General features: G+C 45.5%; 1 protein-coding gene across 2 annotated transcripts in view; it reads left to right on the forward strand.

The window, feature by feature from the left end:
* mtTFB2 (mitochondrial transcription factor B2) overlaps positions 1-21,776 on the forward strand; it is a 221,260-nt gene that overhangs the window by 187,536 nt on the left and 11,948 nt on the right. For both annotated transcript variants that reach the window (XM_065424247.1, XM_065424246.1), the window contains exon 7: positions 20,249-20,293. In XM_065424247.1, the coding sequence (XP_065280319.1) occupies positions 20,249-20,293 (45 nt within the window). The remainder of the gene's footprint in view (positions 1-20,248; positions 20,294-21,776) is intronic.

Raw genomic sequence — 21,776 nt, forward strand, 5'->3', positions numbered from 1 at the left:
TAAAGCGGAGTTATTAAGTGTATAAGCAAAGTTGTAATTAACTTTATTGTGATGAAGTACTTTCATGACCTTACATTTTGAAGTATTTAGCTTCATAAGCCACTTGTCGCACCAGTTAGAAATAGCGTCAATGTCGGGTTGCAAAATAGGAACGTCCTGTTGGTTATTAAGGTTATTAATTACACTATAAAGCGCACAATCATCAGCAAAGAGTTTAATACTAGAGTTAGTACCGACAGGTAGGCCATTAATATAAATAAGAAATAGTAATGGTCCTAATGCTGATCTTTTTGCTACGCCTGAAGTAACAAGAATGATAGGAGAGTCATAAGCATTAGCCTGAATGTACTGTAAGCGGTTGGTCAGAAAGCGTTGAATTCAGTTAAGGATATTAGGATCTATATTAAGCTTGCTCATTTTTAGGAGGAGGAGTTTGTGTGATACAGTGTCGGAGGCTTTAGCGCAATCTAAAAATATGCATCAGTTATCAAATTTTCGTTTAAAGCTCCAAAAGGTTCGTTAGTAAAAGAGAGTAACTCAGTTTCACAAGAGTAGTTCTTCCTTAAACCGTGTTGACAAGGAGAAAAAAAAACATATTTGATTCAAGGAAACATACCATGTTTGAATAAATGATGAGTTCGAGAAGTTTACTGGGTACAGTGGTTAACGATATTAGCCTGTAGGTTAAGGGAGAAGGGATGTTACCTGATTTATGAAGTGGAACCACTTTACCCACCTTGCAATCATCTGGGAAAATAGAAGTCTGTAAAGACTGCGAATAGAGTTCAGCAAGTGTAATGGAACAGTGAGCTTTTGTATCTTTTAAGAACTTTGGATTTATGTTGTCTATACCTGCAAGGCTAGACAACCTTAAATTTTCTATCACATGGCACACCCCAGCTGGTTCTACAGAAATGAAATCCATAGCAACAAAAGCATAGCTGGCGATTGTTGGCATAGAGAAGGCTGTCAAACCAGAAAAGCAAGAAACAAAAACATCGTTTAGCACATTGCAGCAGTCACCATTAGGAACAGCATGACCATTGCTGCTGAGCAAGTGAATCGTGTTAGATTTGCTGCCATGAACTACATTCCAAAACTGCCAAGGGTTATCTTTAATAAGAGAGGGCAAGGTACAATTGTGGAAAAGGTCTTTTGCCTGCGCAGCGGCATTTTTGTACTCGTGATCAGCGCAGTTGTACGCGTGCCATCGTTCGGGCGTCATCGCCACTTTCGCTTGGTAGAATAACCTTTTCTGTTTGTTTAACAAGCACTTCAGAGGGGCGTCAAACCGAGGAGCTTTGGAAGAAGAAACAATGCATTTTTTAGGAATGTAGCAATTGATCAAGTAGGTAACTTTTTCTTGAAGAGAGGCCAATTTTCTTGAATCGTGCGACTGTAAAAGCTCGGCATAAAGTCAGTGATGAATTCTGCAGGTTCGTTATTTATGGCAGAGAAATGCGCATTTTTAAAACTTTTAATAAATTCGGCCTGCTTCTTGTGAGGCGTGCAGGTCTGAATACTGGAGTTAATAAAGCAATGATCGCTTAGGCCAGGCAAAAAAACTAGGCTTGAAGCAAGTTCTGGAGTTGTAAGTAGCAAACCTAGTACATTAGCAGATTCAGATGAGCAATGGGTAGTCTGAAGGACCAGTTGGCTAAGGTTGAAATCCAGACAAATATTTAAAAACGACAAACATTCCATCGAGTTTGCCACGAGGCTTGACGGCTCAGTAGTCCAATTATTAGCAGGTAAATTAAAGTCCCTGAAATGAAATAAAGGGCAGTTGGGAAATTGCACAGTTAGCTTATTTACGACATCATGTAATTCGTTAGAAAACGTGGTAGAAGACATTGGCGGTCTGTAACATACGCTGCAGATAAACCGTTTATGTCCTATAGATATACATACACTAATAAATTCTAAATTACTGTCAATCATAATAACATTGCAAACAATGGTATCCCGGACAGCTATTAATACACCGCCACCTGGACAATCAATACGGTCAGAACGATAAAATGTGTACACCGATTCGCAATGCAGTATTTCTTGGTCGGCGATTGCCGAGGAAAGCCACGTTTCAGTCAGCAGTACAACATCCACGGAAAGTGTGTCCACGGCGGCCGCATTTCGATGGGGGCGAAATGCGAAAACACCCGTGTGCTTACATTTAGGTGCACGTTAAAGAACCCCAGGTGGTCAAAATTTCCGGAGTCCCCCTACGGCGTGCCTCATAATCAGAAAGTGGTTTTGGCACGTAAAACCCCAAATATTATATATATATATATATATATATATATATATATATATATATATATATATATATATATATATATGAAAGTGTGTCGATTATCTATGATAGACCATCGCGTTTGTTACACAGACTATGTACATTTGAATATAAAAGGGACAGCTGACTGGATGGGTGCGTTCGTGCTAGCTACGTCAATAGCGCGCACGAACTGCCGGCATTTGAGGCAGGGACGCAGGAAGCATTATCAATGTTAACGGTATTGCGCAGCTCGCAAGTGTCAAGCTCGCACACACTGTCAGTAACATGGCAATACACATATGCAATTTTGTTAATATATAATTTGTTCCCTTGTAGCGAGAATGACTGTCCAGAGTTTTCACGAAATTCAATCAGCCCTCTCCGGTAGTGTTGAGTTCCCCTCGAAAAGTCTTCGCTAGCGAAAGCCTTTGTAGACTGCAAATGTTATCGTTTAGCTTCAGCGATGTAAACTTAACACTAATAGGTTGGCATTTATTTGAAACTTAGGAGCCGAACCTGTGGGCACATTGTATTGCTTCATCTGATAGGTTAACGTCAGGCTTATGAGATATAAGGTGTCTTATTATTTTTCAACAACTCCAGCGGTGGCGAAGACCTAGAGTATCCGCCTCGCGTGCAAGAGGACCGTGGTTCGAATGCCGGTGCCGCACAATTTTCCACTGGAAAAAAAAGAAAAAAAAATCCGTGTGTTCAGAAAGTTGCATAAACAGGGCTCGACGTAAGCAGGAGGCGAGAAGCTGGGGACTGCAGGTGGTGCGAAAAATTCGCTGGGTAGACGTAGTGTCGTCTCGTAGACCATTTCGACAGCAGTAAACCTTCGGTCCTTTTTTTTTATCGCCGACCGAATACCTAGCAGAACTAGCGGCAGATCGTTGAGCCTTGAAGTTCGAGCGTCACTTGCGATGAGGGCGGCTTTGAACTGGCGGTGAAGCCTCTCCACCCTTCCATTTGCTGGCGGATGGTATGCAGTTAATTGTGTGGATGTGGATGATACCGAGGATGCTTGTTAACGCTCCGAAGAGCTCACTTTGAAACTGTTGTTCGCGATCGGCTGTTGGCACGCTGGGGCAGCCGAAACGAGATATCCAACCGGCTACGAAAACCGACGCCACGGTGGACGCCGTATTATCGTGTACGGGAAACGCTTCAGGCCAGCGCGTGTAGTGGTCAACGCAAGCGAGGATGTGGCGTTTATCACGCGATGAAGGCAGCAGACTGACAATGTCCATGTGAACGTGGTCAAAGCGAGTCAGGCGGCCGGAAGGGTTGATGTGGGGACTTGGTGTGGCGGGTCGTTTTTGCACGTTGGCAGCGCTGACATTCTCGAGCCCAGCGGCAGACATCTGCGTTCACGCCAGCAGATGGCAACAACAGCAGATGATCAGCGTGCTGCTCTGGTGAAGAACTTGCCACCAGCAGATCATCAAGATAGGCGATGACGAAGTGCAAACCACGTATGACTTCATTGATGAAGCGTTGAAAAATTTGGCCTGCATTCCGTAACCCGAAAGGCATGCGGACGTACTGGAATAGGCCAAAAGGTGTGATAGCAGTCTTCGGTATGTCCGCTGGTTCCACAGGAATTTTATGATATGCATTGACTAGGTCAATCTTGCTAAATATGGTTGTTCCAGCAAGAGTGGTAGCAAAGTCGTGAATGTGCGGAAGTGGGTACCGGTCGGAGGTGGTGCGAGCATTTAATGCACGATAGTCTCCACAAGGGCGCCAATCTCCGGTGTCACGCTTGGGCACCATGTGCAGGGCAGATGACCAGCTGCTTGACGATGGGCGCATTATGCCTAACTGCAGCATATGGTCAAATTCTCTGCGAGCTGTGGCGAGGCGGTCTCCGGCAAGACGTCGTGGCTTGCAGGACGCTGGAGGACCTTTGGTGACGACGTGGTGCGTCACGTTGTGTCGCACCGGAAATTCCAAGTTGCTAGGTTCACCTGTTTCGCCGTGCCAGAAGCCAGCGTCTGAGCGTAAACCAACTCGATTCCACTCCGCAAGGCCAGCACGCCTTTATAAAATAACGCATACAGCACGAACAAAGAAACTTATCTATAGTGTGTGCAGTGTGTGAGCAGAGTGAGAGATTGAAGGAGCAAAAGCCCCAAAATTTTCTCTCTGGAATGCGCTCGAACTGCGCATGCGCACAAATGTCCGGCGCCCGGGAGGGAAGGGGGGGGAGGCAGTGTTCTACTCCTGCGTTGACAGGTCGTAGCTTTGTGCGTGCTGTGTGTTCTCGGCGCTGGGTTGGCGTTGAAGCGATACACAGCAAGAGTGTCACTTCGCTAACTGCTGCCGCGCTTGCTCACGCCAGCGTTTCGACATCTATTGCCGGCGGTAATCGAGTGTGATGTCTTCACGTCAGCTGTGTTCTCTGACACCAGGCTTGTTAATTTAGTTAGCAAGCGAGTGTTTACAAGTCGATACGGCTGATAAAACCTTACTTGGAATGGCTGCCAGCTAATTTGCTATCGCAGTCGATGTTTAGCCTTTCTGGCGAAACTGCGACTTTCACAGCGCAGCTGTTTGCGGCTAGGTTTCGTGAATCTGTCTTCTGCGTCAGCAAATACTCACGTCCGGCGCGAACGCGCTCGTGCCACTTCTCGCGCGTTCGTCGTCGGCATCCCTCGGATGTGTAGTTTGAGTACATTAGTTATCAATAGGCGCCATTTTCAAGACCAGTAGACTGCCAGGTAGATAACAAAAGTTCCTGAAAGATTTACCGTTGTGCGACACGCGTCGGCCATGTCTACGTTTGCATCGTCCTTTCTTTGTCGGCGTTCCAAGCGCTTGTGTTTCCTTTGGCTCTCCCGTGGTGGCGGTGTCCTCGAACGTCACGCGTGTCCAGTTTCCTCCGGCTCCTCTGGGTGGCGGTCCCGTCGTCCACGCGAATGTATATAAAAAAGCAGTACGACAAGTTGCTTTTCCCCATTTTGAATTTCACTGCTCATCTGTCGTCCTCATGGGGAGGCCCCGTATAGTACTGACTCCCGAGGAGCAACGCGCCTACGTGCTATGCAGCTTCGCTGATCCCTCACAGAATGGAACGGCTCAGGATTCTTTTTGGTACCCAATGATCTTTTAACGGAGGAAGCCTAAACGCAGTGAAGAAGAAACTAGAATTGGAATAGGCAAGAGTCAGATGTATGCGTTAGGATACAAAGCCGGCAACATCGTTACTAATATGGATGAGACAGTTCAAGTGGCTGAAGAGTTCTCTAGAGATTTGTACAGTACCAGTAGCACCCTCGACGATAATGTGAGAGAGAATAGTCTAGAGGAATTTGAAATCCCACAAGTAACGCCGGAAGAAGTAAAGAACGCCTTGGGAGCTATGCAAAGGGGGAAGGCAGCTGGGGAGGATCACGTAACAGCAGATTTGTTGAAAGATGGTTGGCCACCCTATATACACAATGCCTCGTAACCTCGAGCGTGCTGGAATCTTGGAAGAACGCTAACATAATCGTAATATATAAGAAAGGGGACGCCAAAGACTTGAATAATTATGGACCGATGAGCTTACTATCCGTTGCCTACAAATTATTTACTAAGGTAATCGCAAATAGAATCAGGAACATCTTAGACTTCTGTTAACCAAAAGACCAGGCAGGATTGCATAAAGGCTACTCAACAATAGACCATATTCACACTATCAATCAGGTGATATAGAAATGTGCGGAATATAACCAACCCTTATATATAGCTTTCATTGATTACGAAAAAGCGTTTGATTCAGCCCAAACCTCAGCAGTCATGGATGCATTACGGAATCAGGGTGTAGATGAGTCATATGGAAATATACTGAAAGATATTTATATCGGCTCCACAGCCACCGTAGTCCTCCAAAAAGAAAGCAACAAAATCCCAATAAAAAAGGCGTCAGGCAGGGAGGTACGATCTGTCCAATGCTATTCACAGCGTGTTTAAAAGAGGTATTGAGAGACTTGGAGTGGGATGAATTGGGGATAAAAGTTGGTGGAGAATACCTTATCAAGTTGAGATTCGCTGATGTCTTGCTATCTTGCTTAGTAACTCAGGAGACCAATTGCAATGCATGCTCACTGACCTGGAGAGGCAAAGCAGAAGGGTAGGTCTTAAAATTAATCTGCAGAAAATTTAAGTAATGTTTAACGGTCTCAGAAGAGAACAGCAGTTCACGATAGGTAGCAACGCACTGTAAGCGGTAAGGGAATACATCTGCTTAGGGCAGGTAATGACCACGGATCCGGATCATGAGACCGAAATAATCAGAAGAACAAGAATGGGCTGGTGTGCGTTTGGCAGGCATTGTCAATTCATGAACATCAGGTTGCCATTATCCCTCAAATGAAAAGTGTATAACAGCTGTGTCTTACCAGTAGTCACCTACGGGGCAGAAACCTGGAGGCTTACGAAAAGGGTTGTACTTGAATTGAAGACGACCCAACGAGCTATGGAAAGAAGAATGATAGGTGTAACGTTAAGGGATAAGAAAAGAGCAGATTGGGTGAGGGAACAAATGCGAGTAAATGACATCATAGTTGAAATGAAGAAAAAGAAATGGGCATGGGCAGGACATTTAATCAGGAGGGAAGATAACCCATGGTCATTAAGGGTTACAGACTGGATTCCAAGGGAAGGGTAGCAGGGGGCGGCAGAAAGTTAGGTGGGCGGATGACATTAAGAAGTTTGCAGGGACAACACGGCCACAATTAGTACATGACCGGAGTAGTTGGAGAATATAGGAGAGGTCTTTGCCCTGCAGTGGGCGTAACCAGGCTGATGATGATGATGATGACCTTTCAGCATTGGGGGTAAATTTGGTGAGTTACTTGATTCCCTGAAGACCTACAATGGCGTACTTTATGCTGGGCCTTGCTGTGAGGGAAACCCGATCGATGTCCATTGTACTTTGGAATTTCTTAAAAGAAATCCTTACAACGAAGTGTCGCACCAAACTTCATGGAGGTTCATTAAGTTTTATCGTGGCATATCGTTGCAATTTAGTATTTTAGTAGTAACTATTTTTTCTTGGGCTTAAGGTTTCATAGTGTGCATGGCATATCAGTTGGGCAAGTATATTGGAGGAGGGTTTCCGTGTTGCTTTCCGAGACGCACGCAGTGCTAACAAATATATTTGATAGAGATAGAGATGTCCTATTTTATGATGGATGCAGTCATAATAGACTGAAAGAAATGTTTAGCATTTAATTCGTAGGAGCAGAAATATTTAACAATGTTAGTGGTCCGTCCTTGCAGTCAATTTGATGACAGTTGATATATTGCATTGCAATCCTGTTGTGTGCTTTGCTTGGTGATACCTAAGTAGCATATTTCTCTTAGGCCTTTCTGGCCGATCATAAGATGAAAGCGCCACTGTTTCCTATTGAGGGGTTAACCAACGTTTATTATAAAACTCGTCTCGTTTACAGAAGGATATCCTTTGACCCTCACAGATCTATTAATGTGTATTCAAATTATGTATAAATGACCTCTTTCTATGAAAAAGCTTCTTAGGATGCATTCATTGTTTTTGATCCTAAACTTACTGCAATATTATTTACTAATTTATTGATTGTGAATACAAGATCCTCGTCATCTTTGTCGACAGAAAGAAAGGGGTCGGCAAGCGTAATAGCAATGTTAATGTGATACCTGTTGTTTATTTATACCTACAACACGATTTAAGGCTTTTTTAGCCAGTGCAAAAAAACATTTTGTCGGTATAGAAGTTAAAAAAGCATCATAAGTACCTAGAGAACAAACAAGCCCTTCATGGATACACAGAAGCCCGATATACTCTTAAAAAGTACGCCTGCAATAATTTTCTTGCTAAGCTATGAAAATATGCACTATATGCAATGTCATACATTCATTATTTATGGAATTCTTTCCTAAAACTTAGACAGTCAGATCAGCTTCCAGAAGCAATAATAATGATAAAAACAATTAGGCTACAGGCGCAGCAGTCTCTATTCACTACTTCTCTTAAATTTGGCAATGAATAGATCAAATGCATCACGCGGCTGACCTGACAAAAAACTACAATCTGGTCATCTCCGCATCACAATTCAAATCAAAATTGCATACTAAGTAAAACAGTATCTTGTTTCTTTATTTTTTTAGAAATAAATATCTTTCACAGATATATGGCTATTCACGAAGTTCTGATACACCAAAATACAAGCAGACAACTGCAGTTGACATCTACATAATGCGATGCGTTACTTCGTTGTTGTGACCCAAGTTGGTTTCAGACTGGTTAATTGAAGAGCGACACACAACCCCAGTTGCACATGCGCAGTGGCCTCAGTGGCACATACCCCGTGCAAGTTGGCGTCAAAGAGGCTCGTGAAAGGGCCCCTGAATATCTGTAGGGGCACACAACCGCAGAGGCACTTAACCTGTGGCACATGGCTCCAGTTGCACTTATAAAGAGGTGTGTACCGGGGCGCGGCTTTACAATTGCTAGTGAGTACAATGAGGCGTGGCACTTCCAGAGGCGCTGGACGTTTGCGCACATGCGCGAATAAAAGGGGGTGCGAGAGAGAATAGGGGGAGGGGCTTTTGCTCCTTGAATATATGACTCTGCCTAGGCACTGCGGAGTAGAAATTTCTTAGCGCATGTTGTATGCGTTTGTTCCTCATTGCGGATTGGGGTCGAGTTTCTTTACGCTCGGACGCTGGCTGCTGGTGCGGTGAAATATGTGAAGCAGCGGGCAATGACGCCCCATTTGGCGATCGCAGTGCCGGACAGACTGTCTCGCACCTGCGGCGCCCGTGCTAAGTCAGTCGTGCCGGATCATAGCTTTATCGCGCCTTAAAGCGATGCACCTTGAAAACATCACAGATGTTTTCGTTGGAGCAGTAGGGACTGTAGTAGAGACCGGGTCGCATGTATTGAAAATCTAGAAGGCATTGCCTTAGAGTTTCTAAGGCAATGCCTTCTACATTTTTAATACATGCGACCCGGCCTCTACTACAGTCCCTACTGCTCCAACGAAAATGCAAGTGGCTGCAAATGCAAATGCAAGTGGCTGAAAGGCCGCTTTTGACACTCGACACCCCTGCAACCGCTATGAGAATACGTCGCGCTACCCTAAGGCCTTTTACGCTAACTTAACACAGGATTAGCCTTACCTAACCAGACGTGGCGGAGACGCAAAACAATAATCCTCACGACGTAACCGCTGTGAGAATACCATAACGCCTTCTACGGTAACCTAACCTAAGCTAACCTAAACCTAACGTAACCTAACGTGGTCGAGACGCAAAGCTAATTATCCTCACGGTGTGACTTCAGGAAATGGCGTTCAACCACTGTTGCTAAAGCGCTGCGAGTTTATTTCACTCAACGGGGACCACTCAAAAATGCTCCTAAAAAGTTGCGGACAGCAGCTTACGAAATTCCTGCCAAGAGCGAAGATACCGCACCAGGAGAGCAGGCCGGGCCTCTACTACGGCCCCTACTGCTCCCCCGGAAAAATTAGTGATGTTTTTTTTTGAAGGTAGAGCGCCATAAGGGGCAGAAAGGTTTAGTCCAGCATGGCTGACTCAACACCAGCGCCGCAGGCGCCAGAAAGTCTCTCAAACGTACCTTGAGACACAGTGATTACCAAATAGGGCGTCCGTGCCCGCTGCCCCACCGCGCGGGCAGTCAGCGTCGGAGCGTAAACAAACTAGACCGCACTCCGCAATGCCGGCACGCCTGGGAGACAAACGCACACAACACGTGCTAAGAAACCTCTTCCGTGGTGCTTAGGCAGAGCCATATATTCAAGGAACAAAAGCCCCCAGATTTTCTCTCTCGCACCTGCTCTTACTCGCGCCTGCGCAGAAACGTCAGGTGCCTCCGGAAGTGCTACGCCCTGCTGTACTTACTCGCAATTGTAAAAATGCTACCGGGCGCATGCCCACTGGCACAGTGGCCCCAGGGGTGCAAGCCCAACAGTGCATGCCCAGTGGGCCAGTGGTACATTTTTTAGACTGCACTATTATCGGGATCAGCCCACGAGAACCACCAGATACGTGAGAAAACGGGGCGACTCGGACAAAGACACTACATAGTAAAAATATTGCTGTACGATAGGTAGAGAGGCAGTGGAAGTGGTAAGGGAATACATCTACTTAAGGCAGGTAGGGACCGCGGATCCGGATCATATGACTGAAATAATTAGAAGAATAAGAATGAGCAAGGGTGCGTTTGGCAGGCATTCTCAGTTGAACAGCAGGTTGCCATTATCCCTCAAGAGAAAAGTGTTTAGCAGCTGTGTTTTACCAGTACTCCCCTACGGGACAGAAATCTGGAGGCTTACGAAAAGAGTTCTACTTGAATGGAGGACGATGCAACGAGCTATGGAAAGAAGAATGATGGTTGTAACGTTAAGGGGGATAAGAAGAGAGCAGATTGGGCGAAGGAACAAACGCGAGTTAATGACATTTTAGTTTAAATCAAGAAAAAGAAATGGCGATGGGCAGGGCATGTAAACAGGAGGGAAGGTAACCGGTGGTCATTAAGGGTTATGGACTGGATTCCAAGAAAATGGAAGCATAGCAGGCGGCGGCAGAATGTTAGGTGGACGGATGATATTAAGAAGTTTGTAGGGACGACATGGCTACAATTAGCACATGACCGGGGTAGTTGGAGAAGTATGGGAGAGGCCCTTGCATTGCAGTGGGCGTAGCCAGGCTGATGATGATGATGATGAAGATGTAGTACTTTCGGGTCGTAGGGGAGCGCTAAAGTTAAGGCAGAGCTGCATAATAAATTTAAAGTGAGGAAACCCTTTCGTTGCTACAACTATCACAAAGCAGAGAACATTGCTGAGCAATGTAACAAGCAAAGGTAGTATTTTTATCGGTCGGTTGCACTGACGAGAAAATGAAGCTGCGCGACCTTGAGGTAAACGGGAAACCATATCGCGTACTGCTCGACTGCGTGGCTACTATGAACGTGGATCACAGCTCTTATGTGGGACCTGCTAAGCTCACGGGTGAATGCGCCTGGATTAAGCAATCTGTAGAAACCCACAGTGCATGTCTTCCGGTCGCAAAAGTATTTAGTAAAGGTCCTTTTGGCGCAATTGAGACGGAAGCTGCCATATCGGCTACACTTCCTCCGCAGGAGCCTTACGACGCTTACTGGTTCTCAAACAAGTTGGATCAGATTCTGCGCAAGAAAGGGGGTAATGTTCGGGAGGCTAGCGTGATAGAACTAACGAGATCTAATGCTCGTGAGTTGACTAAAAGCAGTCGTGGAAGCGGCACTAACTGAAGCGATGGCCGTTCAGCGGAGATCGAGAATGCCGCCGCGTTGGAAACGCAGGAGTTTGGATCCGCACAGGCAGAGGCCCCGGTAGTGGCAGCAGCCGAGTTAGCAGTCGTCAGAATAATTTGTAGCGCTTACTTGGGAGCGGCTGTTACAGCGGTTGTTAGAGATAGACAATTCCGCCTTGAATTCCCAGCTAAACATGGACTCCAGCCTGCGGAACATCCGAAGCAACCGAAATGAAAGTATGGCACGGAAAAAAGTGAATTTTTATGAGAGGCCGCCTGCTGTACCGGAACTACGTAGATCGCAGAGGTGTCACATTTGACCAGCTGGTCGTGCCCAAGGCTTATCTACAGGATATTTTACGCTTGTCGCACGGAACCACTTGGGCTGGTCGCTTAGGTGTAAAAAAAAACTAAGGATCGACTAATACAGAAATATTGTTGGCCAGGTTGTTCCCGCGACACAGAGCAATGTGTAAGAATTTGCGACACAGAGTTGGCCCACGTCCAGTAACATTCATAATTTGACAGCGATTTGCCCCGCTACTAAGTTCCCCGAAGTAGTCCTACTCAAAGAACTTTGGTGGAAATAGTTATTGCGCCCTTCTCGGCGATTGCGCGCGAGTTGGTTTTCTCGCCAGAGTTCTAAAGAAATAATTTTTAAACAAAGCATCAATATTCAACAACAGTTTTTGGTGGGAGACCCTATCAAATGCTTTGTAGAAATCTTAAAAAAAAAGATGAGATCTATCTGTGCACAGTTATTGATTGCTTCAGAGAGGCTATAACCTAATTCAACGAGTTGCGTTATGGTAGAGAAACCCTTGCGGAATCCATGTTGAGTTGCTGGCAATAAATTATGTGTTTCGAGATAATTTGAAAGTTGTTCACTAATAATATGCTCCAGTAACGTTAAGCAGGTGCTCGTAAGGGAAATGGGCCTGTAATTGCCTACGTCCGTCGTGATGCCGCCCTTATCAATAGGTACAACTTTGGCCTGTTTCCAAGATCTATGGACGGTACTTTGGCTAATGGATGATTAAAAGATGATCGCTATGTATTTAGCTATCGGCTCAGCGTGCCGGTATAAAAACTCATTGGGAATGCTACCTGTACCGACACCCTCCTTAACATTAATACGCAAGAGAAGGCGCAGGACGCCTGCTTCATTAATCACGACATCGTCAGCCGGAGGACGGTCAGGATAAACAGCCGAGATCGGTACCGTACTGTCGTCACGAGTGAATACGGAAGAGAAAAAACTATTAAAAGCTTCTATCTGTGCGCTCATCCGTAACTTTTTGATTATGTGAAGAATAACGTTTCGTTGATGGGTTAACATATCGCCAGAACTTACCAGCTGCATCCGAGAGAAACATTTTCATTGGTATGTTATGGAACTGATGCCTCGAAATTCCTCATTTCACTTAGGGTATTCAACATTACTGGGCTCAAGCTTTTGAAACATACTTTCCTTTTCCTCTGGATTCTTCGTTTTGAATGAACTATTACTCAGATTATCCACAAATTCCTCTGCTTTCTTTTCTGTTTGGTTTAAGAATAAAGTGTTCAGTGCAATGAGCCACCACAGACGAGAAGTGTTCCCACAAGCTGTCCGTACTACCTTGGATTTGTATATTGTAGTGAACTCGTCTAAGGGATTTTCAAGCTAATTCAGTATGGTAGCATCATCAATGAAAATTCACTATCTGCTTCGGTATTTCCTTATCCAAAGAGAATGCAGGGAAGTCAAAAGAAAGCATAACCATTTTATGATCAGCTAAACTTTCATCAACTTTGCATTCGTTTATATTGCTACTTAGAGAATTAACAAAGAAAGAAAAGATCTACAATGGAAGATATTGATGCACAAATCCGCATATAATCGTTTACGACTTGTACAAGTTTGTAACAGAATATTGATTCTAATAAGTGTTCACTGAGTGCCACGTTTGTTTCACAATGTAAATATCAATTCCACTCAATATCCAGAAGATTGAATCACCCAAAAGCTCAATATTGTGACCCTGTGTAAAAGTGTTATTCAAGAATTTAAGAATATGATGAATTTTTTTTGTCGTCCCATTTGGTGCCTTGTATACGCCTCCGATAAAGACACTGCATTTGCTTAACGTTGTCTTGATCCAAACGCTTTGGGTATCAGCTGGGACTGCTATAATACTAAAGGCTATGTTTCGTTTAATAAGTATAGCTACGCCTACACCTCTTCCTGATTGGTCTTTCGTAACTATGCTATACCCCCGGGGCAGTAACTTCTACATCGGATATGCTATTGTTCTTGAAGAAAAAAGCGCTACGAAGACGCGGACTAAAAGAAGAACATGTACGACGGACAAGGAATTATTTCCAACTAAATGTTTTTTTGAAGAAACAGGACTTTAAATAGATACAACCTAGAATGGCCCATCGTGACATCACGACCTCCCTATCTCATTAGAAAAGCTATCTCTTTTTCGGTAAGCGTCACAGAAGCGCAGCTAAGACACGTGCCCTCGGCCTTTGCAATGTAGAAAGCTTCTAATATCTCCCGTTCTAGTCCATCTCTGGACCGTGCCAGAAACCTGGTGTCGCGAAGATACGGACGGCAATTGTGACGTTTTACAGTGTTCTGCCAGATTGCCCCCCGCATTGTTGTTTATGGCCCAATTGTGCTCACGCGCCCTTTCATTAAAACACCGTCCGGTTTGACCGATATAAACCTGTTAGCAACTTAGGGGTATCTCATATACGGCATTACTTTTGCAGGCCGTGTACTGCGCTGCATGTTTCTTAGAGCATGGTTCGGATTTTGCTTTTCTCATCATAGGGCATATCTTGGCCAGCTTACACGGTGCACTGAAGAGAAGAATAACACTGTACCTTTGCGCCACCTTCTTGAGGTTGTGGGACACCCTGTGCCAGTAAGGAATCACATGTAATCTCTTCCTTTCAAATGGACTTTTTGTGTTAGTGCCCTCTCCTACCTCTTTGATTTTTTGAAGAAGCTTATCCCAAACGCTATAGATCAAGAGTGAAGGGAAACCGGCTAGGCGTAGCCTTGAAACTTGGTTATTGAAACTGCTTTCTATTTTGTGGTTGCAAAATTTATTTAGCGCTTCTTTTAGACAAGTCATTGCAACTCCTCTTTTTACTAGCTTGCAGTGTCGTATCAAATTAGCTGCTTGTTCAATCTCGGCTGGTATTCGAAACAGACATCCGTGTTCATCAGAGTGAGATTGAGGTCCAGAAAGCGAATGCTGTTATCACAAGGCCTTTCGCACGTGAAGTTTAGAGGCTCCGATGCATTTCTAAATGTGTTAATTATAGATTCAGCAGTGTTATCTAGCCTAGACCCTGGAACGTCGTTAACAACCACCAGGTAGTCATCGACGTACCTCTTTACGGAAGGAGCACATGACTGATTCAGAATGCTATTTACACACTTGTCAAGGGCGCTGAGAAAGATGTCTGAAAGAATGGGAGCGAGCGACGATCCAATGCAAATGCCCCTGCGTTGTACATAGTGTTGGCTTTTGAAACTAACGACAGTGGAATGAAGATAAATGCTTAACAGTTCCAAAAACTGGCCACTATTCACACCGGTTGCACAACTGAACCTAACTTCTCCAAAGTCTTCAATTTTGTTCCTAATGGCACTGAGCACCCCGTCATGAGGAATCGCATAATATGGGGTGCTCAGTGCCAGTATACCTGTTCTGTAGCTTGATCTGGAATTCCTCTATTTTCCCTCTTACCGCTAATTCATTGATCGACTTCTTATGTACATGTTTCTTCCGTTCCCTCCTCAGGTCTAGGCTAATTCGAGTTCTTACCATCCTATGGTCACTGCAGCGCACCTCGCTGAGCACGTCCACATCTTGTATGATGCCAGGGTTAGCGCAGAGTATGAAGTCTATTTCATTTTTAGTCTCGCCGTTCGGGCTCCTCCACGTCCACTTTCGGCTATCCCGCTTGCGGAAGAAGGTGTTCATTATCCGCATATTATTCTGTTCCGCAAACTCTACTGATAACTCTTCCCTGCTATTCCTAGTGCCTATGCCATATTCCCCCACTGCCTTGTCTCTAGCCTGCTTCTTGCCTACCTTCGCATTTAAATCGCCCATCAGTACAGTGTATTTTATTTTAACTCTACCCATCGCTGATTCCACGTCTTCATGAAAGCTTTCAAAAAAATTATGAGGTTTTACGTGCCAAAACCACTTTCTGATTATGAGGCACGCCGTAGTGGAGGACTTTGGAAATTTCGACCACCTGGGGTTCTTTAACGTGCACCTAAATCTAAGTACACGGGTGTTTTCGCATTTCGCCCCCATTCCCACGAGGTCGCGGGATTCGATCCCGCGACCTCGTGCTCAGCAGCCTAACACCGTAGCCACTGAGCAACCACGGCGGGTCATGAAAGCTTTCGACTTCCTGGTCATCATTACTGGATGTAGGGGCGTAGACCTGTACAACCTTCATTTTGTACCTCTTCTTATGTTTCACAACAAGACCTACCACCCTCTCGTTAATGCTGTAGAATTCCTGTATGTTACAACCTATATTCTTATTAATCAGGAATCCGACTCCTAGTTCTCGTCTCTCCGCTAAGCCCCGGTAGCACAGGACATCCCCGCTTTTTAGCACTGTATATGCTTCTTTTGGCCTCCTAACTTCACTGAGCCCTATTATATCCCATTTACTGCCCTCTAATTCCTCCAATAGCACTGCTAGACTCGCCTCACTAGATAACGTTCTAGCGTTAAACGTTGCCAGGTTCATGTTCCAATGGCGGCCTGTCAACTTGAATATGCTTCATCAATTTGACCATCTCATCGCACCTATCTAATCAACGCTCTTGAGCGTGTAAAAAATTGTGCCGCGCGTTTCACCGCCAAGGACTACAGCGGTCATTCGAGTGTTACTGATATTAAATAATCTGTCTTTATCCTGCTTAGAATCACGTAGAAAGATTCCTTTAATCTGTCAATTTCATAAAATAACAATGCGTCAGCACCAAACCGCTCTCCCTCTCTCCCAACCGTTACAAACGGCTCGCCGTTTGCAGAACAACCGCTCCTTCAAACGTATACTTGGGCATACAAACGCCTTCATCAGCATTATCAATAGCAACTGAACTATGGAGTAGTCTCCCTGATAATGTTGTCCACATTCATGACTGTGTGGAGTTTCGTCATGATGTAACCGCTATATTTTCGAGACCCAGTTGCTTTCATTAATTTTCTCTTAATTATGTAGTACAACACGCTCCTCGCTAACTATTATGTAACGTCACCTCGTTTTGTGTACCTTAGTATACGTCTATTATACTAGTTACCTCTTTGTAATGCATGAAGGTATTGTATAATCCCCCCTCACACAATACTCCTGCTGGAGAATGTGAGGTTTTTTTGAATAAATAAATAAATAAATATACAGCGAAACACCGTTTATGGACACGGCAGCACTACGAGACAAGTATCATTGCTGTGGAAACTATATTTCTTGTCACTTACCTGCACGAAGAGCGGCATATTAGTCGAAATGTTGTAGCAGTGCTGTCGTGTCCACTGACGCCGATAAGCCATGGGTCGGTATTTATAACGAGCAGCCGGTCCGTCTTAGGCATGTGTCCTGACGTCATCGTCCTCAATGGAGGTGCACAGAAGACATCTACGTGCGGCCTCGCCGGAGTGCAGCCAGTATAGCCGCCCGCGAATGATCTGCTCGAATCATTGTTGACGTGAAAAGGTGAATATGAAGCGGCGTTGCTGCGATGCAGGAAATACGGGTCGTTCAAATATACCACCACTCCGCCTGAGGCGAAACACGGGAAAGTGCAGAAAACCTGCATGAAGAGCGGCACGTTAGGCGACATCGTTGTAGCGGTGCTGTCATGTCCACTGAAGCCGATATGCCATGCGTCCCTATATATAACGAGCAGCCTTAGGCATGTGTTCTGACGTCAGCGTGCTCAGTGAAGGTGCGCAGAAGACGACATCCACGTACGGCTCCGCCGGAGTGCAGCCAGTATAGCCGCCCGCGGATGATCCGCTCGAATCATTGTTGCCATAAAAAGGTGAATCTAAAACGGCATTGCTGCGATGCAGGAGAAGCGGGTCGTCCAAATATGCCACCACTCCGTCTGAGGCTAAACTCTGGGAAGCGCAGAAAACGTGCATGAAGAGCGGTGCTGACGTGACCAATGGTTGCTACATTGGCCAAACAGGCTGATGTTTGATCGACAGGCTGATAGACCATGTGTACTCGCTAAAAGGGTCAGTGTCCAGTCAGTTAGACAAGAACTGCGAAGAATGCGGCTGCCAGTCTATCTTGGCTAAATGCGCAATATTACATGGATATAGAGAAATATAGGATCAGGTAACAGCGGAATTGTTGAAGGATGGCGGGCAGATTGTTTTAGAAAAACTGGCCACCCTGTATACGCAATGCCACATGACCTCTAGCGTAGCGGAATCTTGAAAAAACACCAACAACGTCCCCTTTCTTATTCCATAAGAAAGGGAATGCCAATGGCTTGAAAAATTATAGACCGATCAGCTTACTGTCCGTTGTCTAAGGTAATCGCAAATAGAATCAGCAACACCTTACACTATTGTCAGCCAAAGGACCAGGCCGGATTTCGTAAAGGCCACTCAACAATATACCATATCCACACCATCCATCAGGTGATACAGAAATGTGCGGAATATAACCAACCCTTATATATAGCTTTCATTGATTACGAGAAAGCATTTGATTCAGTCGAAACCTCAGCAGTCATGCAGGCATTACGAAATCAGGGTGTGGACGAGCCGTATGTAAAAATACTGAAAGATATCTATAGCGGCCCCACAGCTACAGTAGTCCTCCATAAGGAAAGCAAGAAAATCCCAATAAAGAAGGGCGTCAGGCAGGGAGATACGATCTCGCCAATGCTATACGCAGCTTGTTTGCCGAAGGTATTCAGAGACCTGGATTGGGAAGAATTGGGGATAAGAGTTAATAGAGAATACCTTGGTATCTTGCGTTTCGCTGATGATATTGCCTTGCTTAGTAACTCAGGGGACCAATTGCAATGCATGCTCACTGACCTGGACAGGCAAAGCATTAGGGTGGGTCTAAAAATTAATCTGCAGAAAACAAAATAATGTTTAACAGTCTCGGGAAAGAACACCAATTTACAATAGGGAGCGAGGCACTGGAAGTGGTAAGGGAATACGTCTACTTAGGGCAAGTAGTGGCCGTGGATCCGGATCATGAGACTGAAATAATCAGAAGAATAAGAATGGGCTGGGGTGCGTTTGGCAGGCATTGTCAGATCATGAGCAGCAGGTTGCCATTATCCCTCAAATGAAAAGTGTATAACAGCTGTGCCTTACCAGTAGTCACCTAGGGGCAGAAACCTGGAGGCTTACGAAAAGGGTTCTACTTGAATTGAGGACGACGCAACGAGCTATGGAAAGAAGAATGATGGGTGTAACGTTAAGGGGGATAAGAAGAGAGCAGATTGGGTGAGGGAACAAACACGAGTTAATGGCATCTTAGTTGAAATCAAGAAAAAGAAATGAGCATGGGCAGGGCATGTAATGAGGAGGGAAGATAACCGGTGGTCATTAAGGGTCACGGACTGGATTCCAAGAGAACGGAAGCGTAGCAGGGGGCGGCAGAAAGTTAGGTGGATGAACGAGATTAGGAAGTTTGCAGGGACAACATGGCCACAATTACCACATGACAGGGGTAGTTGGAGAAGTATGGGAGAGGCCTTTGTTGTGCAGTGGGCGTAGACAGGCTGATGATTATGATAGAGAGCGAAGAGCGCGTGATATTTGCGAAGCGTTGTGGATCCAATCAGACTTAAGCTCCTGCGTCAGTGTACCCTCTATTTGCTTGCATAGCTGAGAGATTAATTATTTGTTAATAACGTGACTGCCTGCTTTGACGACGCACGTCATGTGATGATTCGACTCCTATCCCTGCGAAGATACTGTGTTTTGCAGCGAAGCTGTTAAGGTCTACTTTCCCCAGGATCGTGTCCGTCTCTTAACAAAAACTGGCATCATCAGGTTGGCGCTAGCGTCTTCTTCCACAGCTGGCTCGTTGGCGCCCCTTGGCGCTACTGCGAACGCGCTCGTGCCAGAGCTCCTGCGTTCGTCGCCGTTGTAATTAATTAAGAAACAGAAAGACGTAACCATTTTTACGGGCAAGCTGTTGAGGGCTAGTTTCCCCAGGATCGTGTTCCCAGACGTGGGCTGATCCCGAAGATAGTGCAATGCCGGGCCGACCCGCGGCGGAGCTGAAGCAGGCTTAAGCACTCGCCATACGTGCGCCGATCCCGCTGATAGTGCCTGCTGGACCGACCCGCGGCGAAGGTGCAGTTCGCCATCAAGGGGCCCAGAAACACAGCTTCGCTGCTCATCCTTCTTCACTGAGTGGAAGGACACTGGGTTTTTTGTTGGCGTTCTGGGTTGAGCCTGTGTTTTGTATATATTGCATCGCCCGCAATAAACCAGGGGTCTTTAGTTCAATGCCTAGTCTGTCGTCCTCTCTTCGTCCCGTCCAAGCCTTGTTTGCTTCCGCCGTACTGTTGTATCAACCAGCCCAGTACAGCGCACTCCTTCAAGCACTATTTTTAATTTCATGCTTCTATCTCCCTGTGACCCTCCATCTTGTTTTGGATACTGTATGCAGGTATCACGTGATTATTTCCTGCCGCCCCGTGGAGCAAAAGCTCAGGTAAGGAAAAGCCTTTTTCTTGTTCGTGAGGTACCCTTCTGGGAGGCAAAAATTACATGTCACTTCGTGTTTATTTTCCATCGTCAAAAGGAAAGAACAGCCGCAAGAAAGCTGCTACATACAGCAGCTTGGCAGGGCGGCTGACCCCAAGGTTTGACAGCAGTGTATAGCAGTATACCTCTTGAATATCAGCTACGACAACAGCAACAGCATATTTTCAGATGAGCACACAGCAAGAAAAAAATGCAAATATATGTAGCGGTAACGTGTGGTAGATCTACTAAAATTTGTAATACCCATACAGTGAAAATACGACAACGAAAGAAACACCAAAAGTCATGCGAAACGGACTGAAGATAGATGTGCAGGGTTCTCCTTGGGAGAACTACTAATACAAGAAGTGGACATGTTTATAGGCGTTATTCGCGAAAAACATAGAAGCAAATGAATGAACTATGCCATAATTTTCAGATAGTACATTTAGAAGTATGGATAACCTAAAACAAGCATTTGTGTTCATTAATTTGTGCGGTTAGTGTAGTCATGGCAATGCTTGGCATGGCGTGTTTTGTATTTGGTACTTTATCGTTCAGCTTAACCATTTCAGTTAGCGCGTGATCTTTATTACATAATCTTGACTTGTTAAGGCGGGAGCCTAAAATCATGTTGTAAAAAGGTCGTTTTGTGCTAACAGACGTGACAACAGCAGTAGAAGTGGACAAGACACGCGCGTCTTGTCCGCTTCTACTTGTAATGTCCGTGTCTTTTTAGCGCAATACCCCCTTTTTTACAAGATGATGTGGGGGTTCCACTCTGCTTGCGGCTAGGGCTGAAGGCGAGCTCCGCATCTAGGCCCACGCAATCGCTTTGTGTTACTTCCCAAGCCGTAGCGCGGGAATCGCGGCTACGTCGGGTTCGAACGAATGAGGCAACCAGCGGCGTCAACTGTAAGAACGTTTATTGCTACCGGCAATAAAGAACACTGACAGAGGGACGTTCTCTCTGTAATAGTAATAAATAGGCAGGCCTCGTTGCCCGATAGTCAGGCAAACGAGGTCACTCAAGGGCTGCGGCAGCTACTCCAGCCCGTTAGGTTAGGCGTTCGACGTCAGAGAGAGAGGGTCTCCCGCTGTCGCGCTGTTTTGTACCTTTTTATCTAGGCGATGGGAATGTCCTCCTCGCCCGTCAGCTACCTGCTCGCGAGTCGGGGAGGAATAAAGGGGAGGTAGGGTGCGCGCACGTCGCGAGAGCGAGGGAGAAAGGGGAGAGGGCGTAGTGCGCCTCTCCCGTGTCTATGCCATCTCTCGACGCGACGACGCGCGGAAAATGGGCGCGTGTGCACCCCACAATGAACACCCACCACCTAGCCCAACTTGCCGTTCTACTAAAATTATATAGTCACCTCAATATATATATATATAACAAACGCTATTCAGTTGGATCTAATGGAACCAGACAGTTGCCATCCGACAGACACCTTCAC

Source organism: Dermacentor albipictus, chromosome 7, assembly GCF_038994185.2.
Source record: "Dermacentor albipictus isolate Rhodes 1998 colony chromosome 7, USDA_Dalb.pri_finalv2, whole genome shotgun sequence".
Classification (NCBI taxonomy): Eukaryota; Metazoa; Arthropoda; class Arachnida; order Ixodida; family Ixodidae; genus Dermacentor; species Dermacentor albipictus.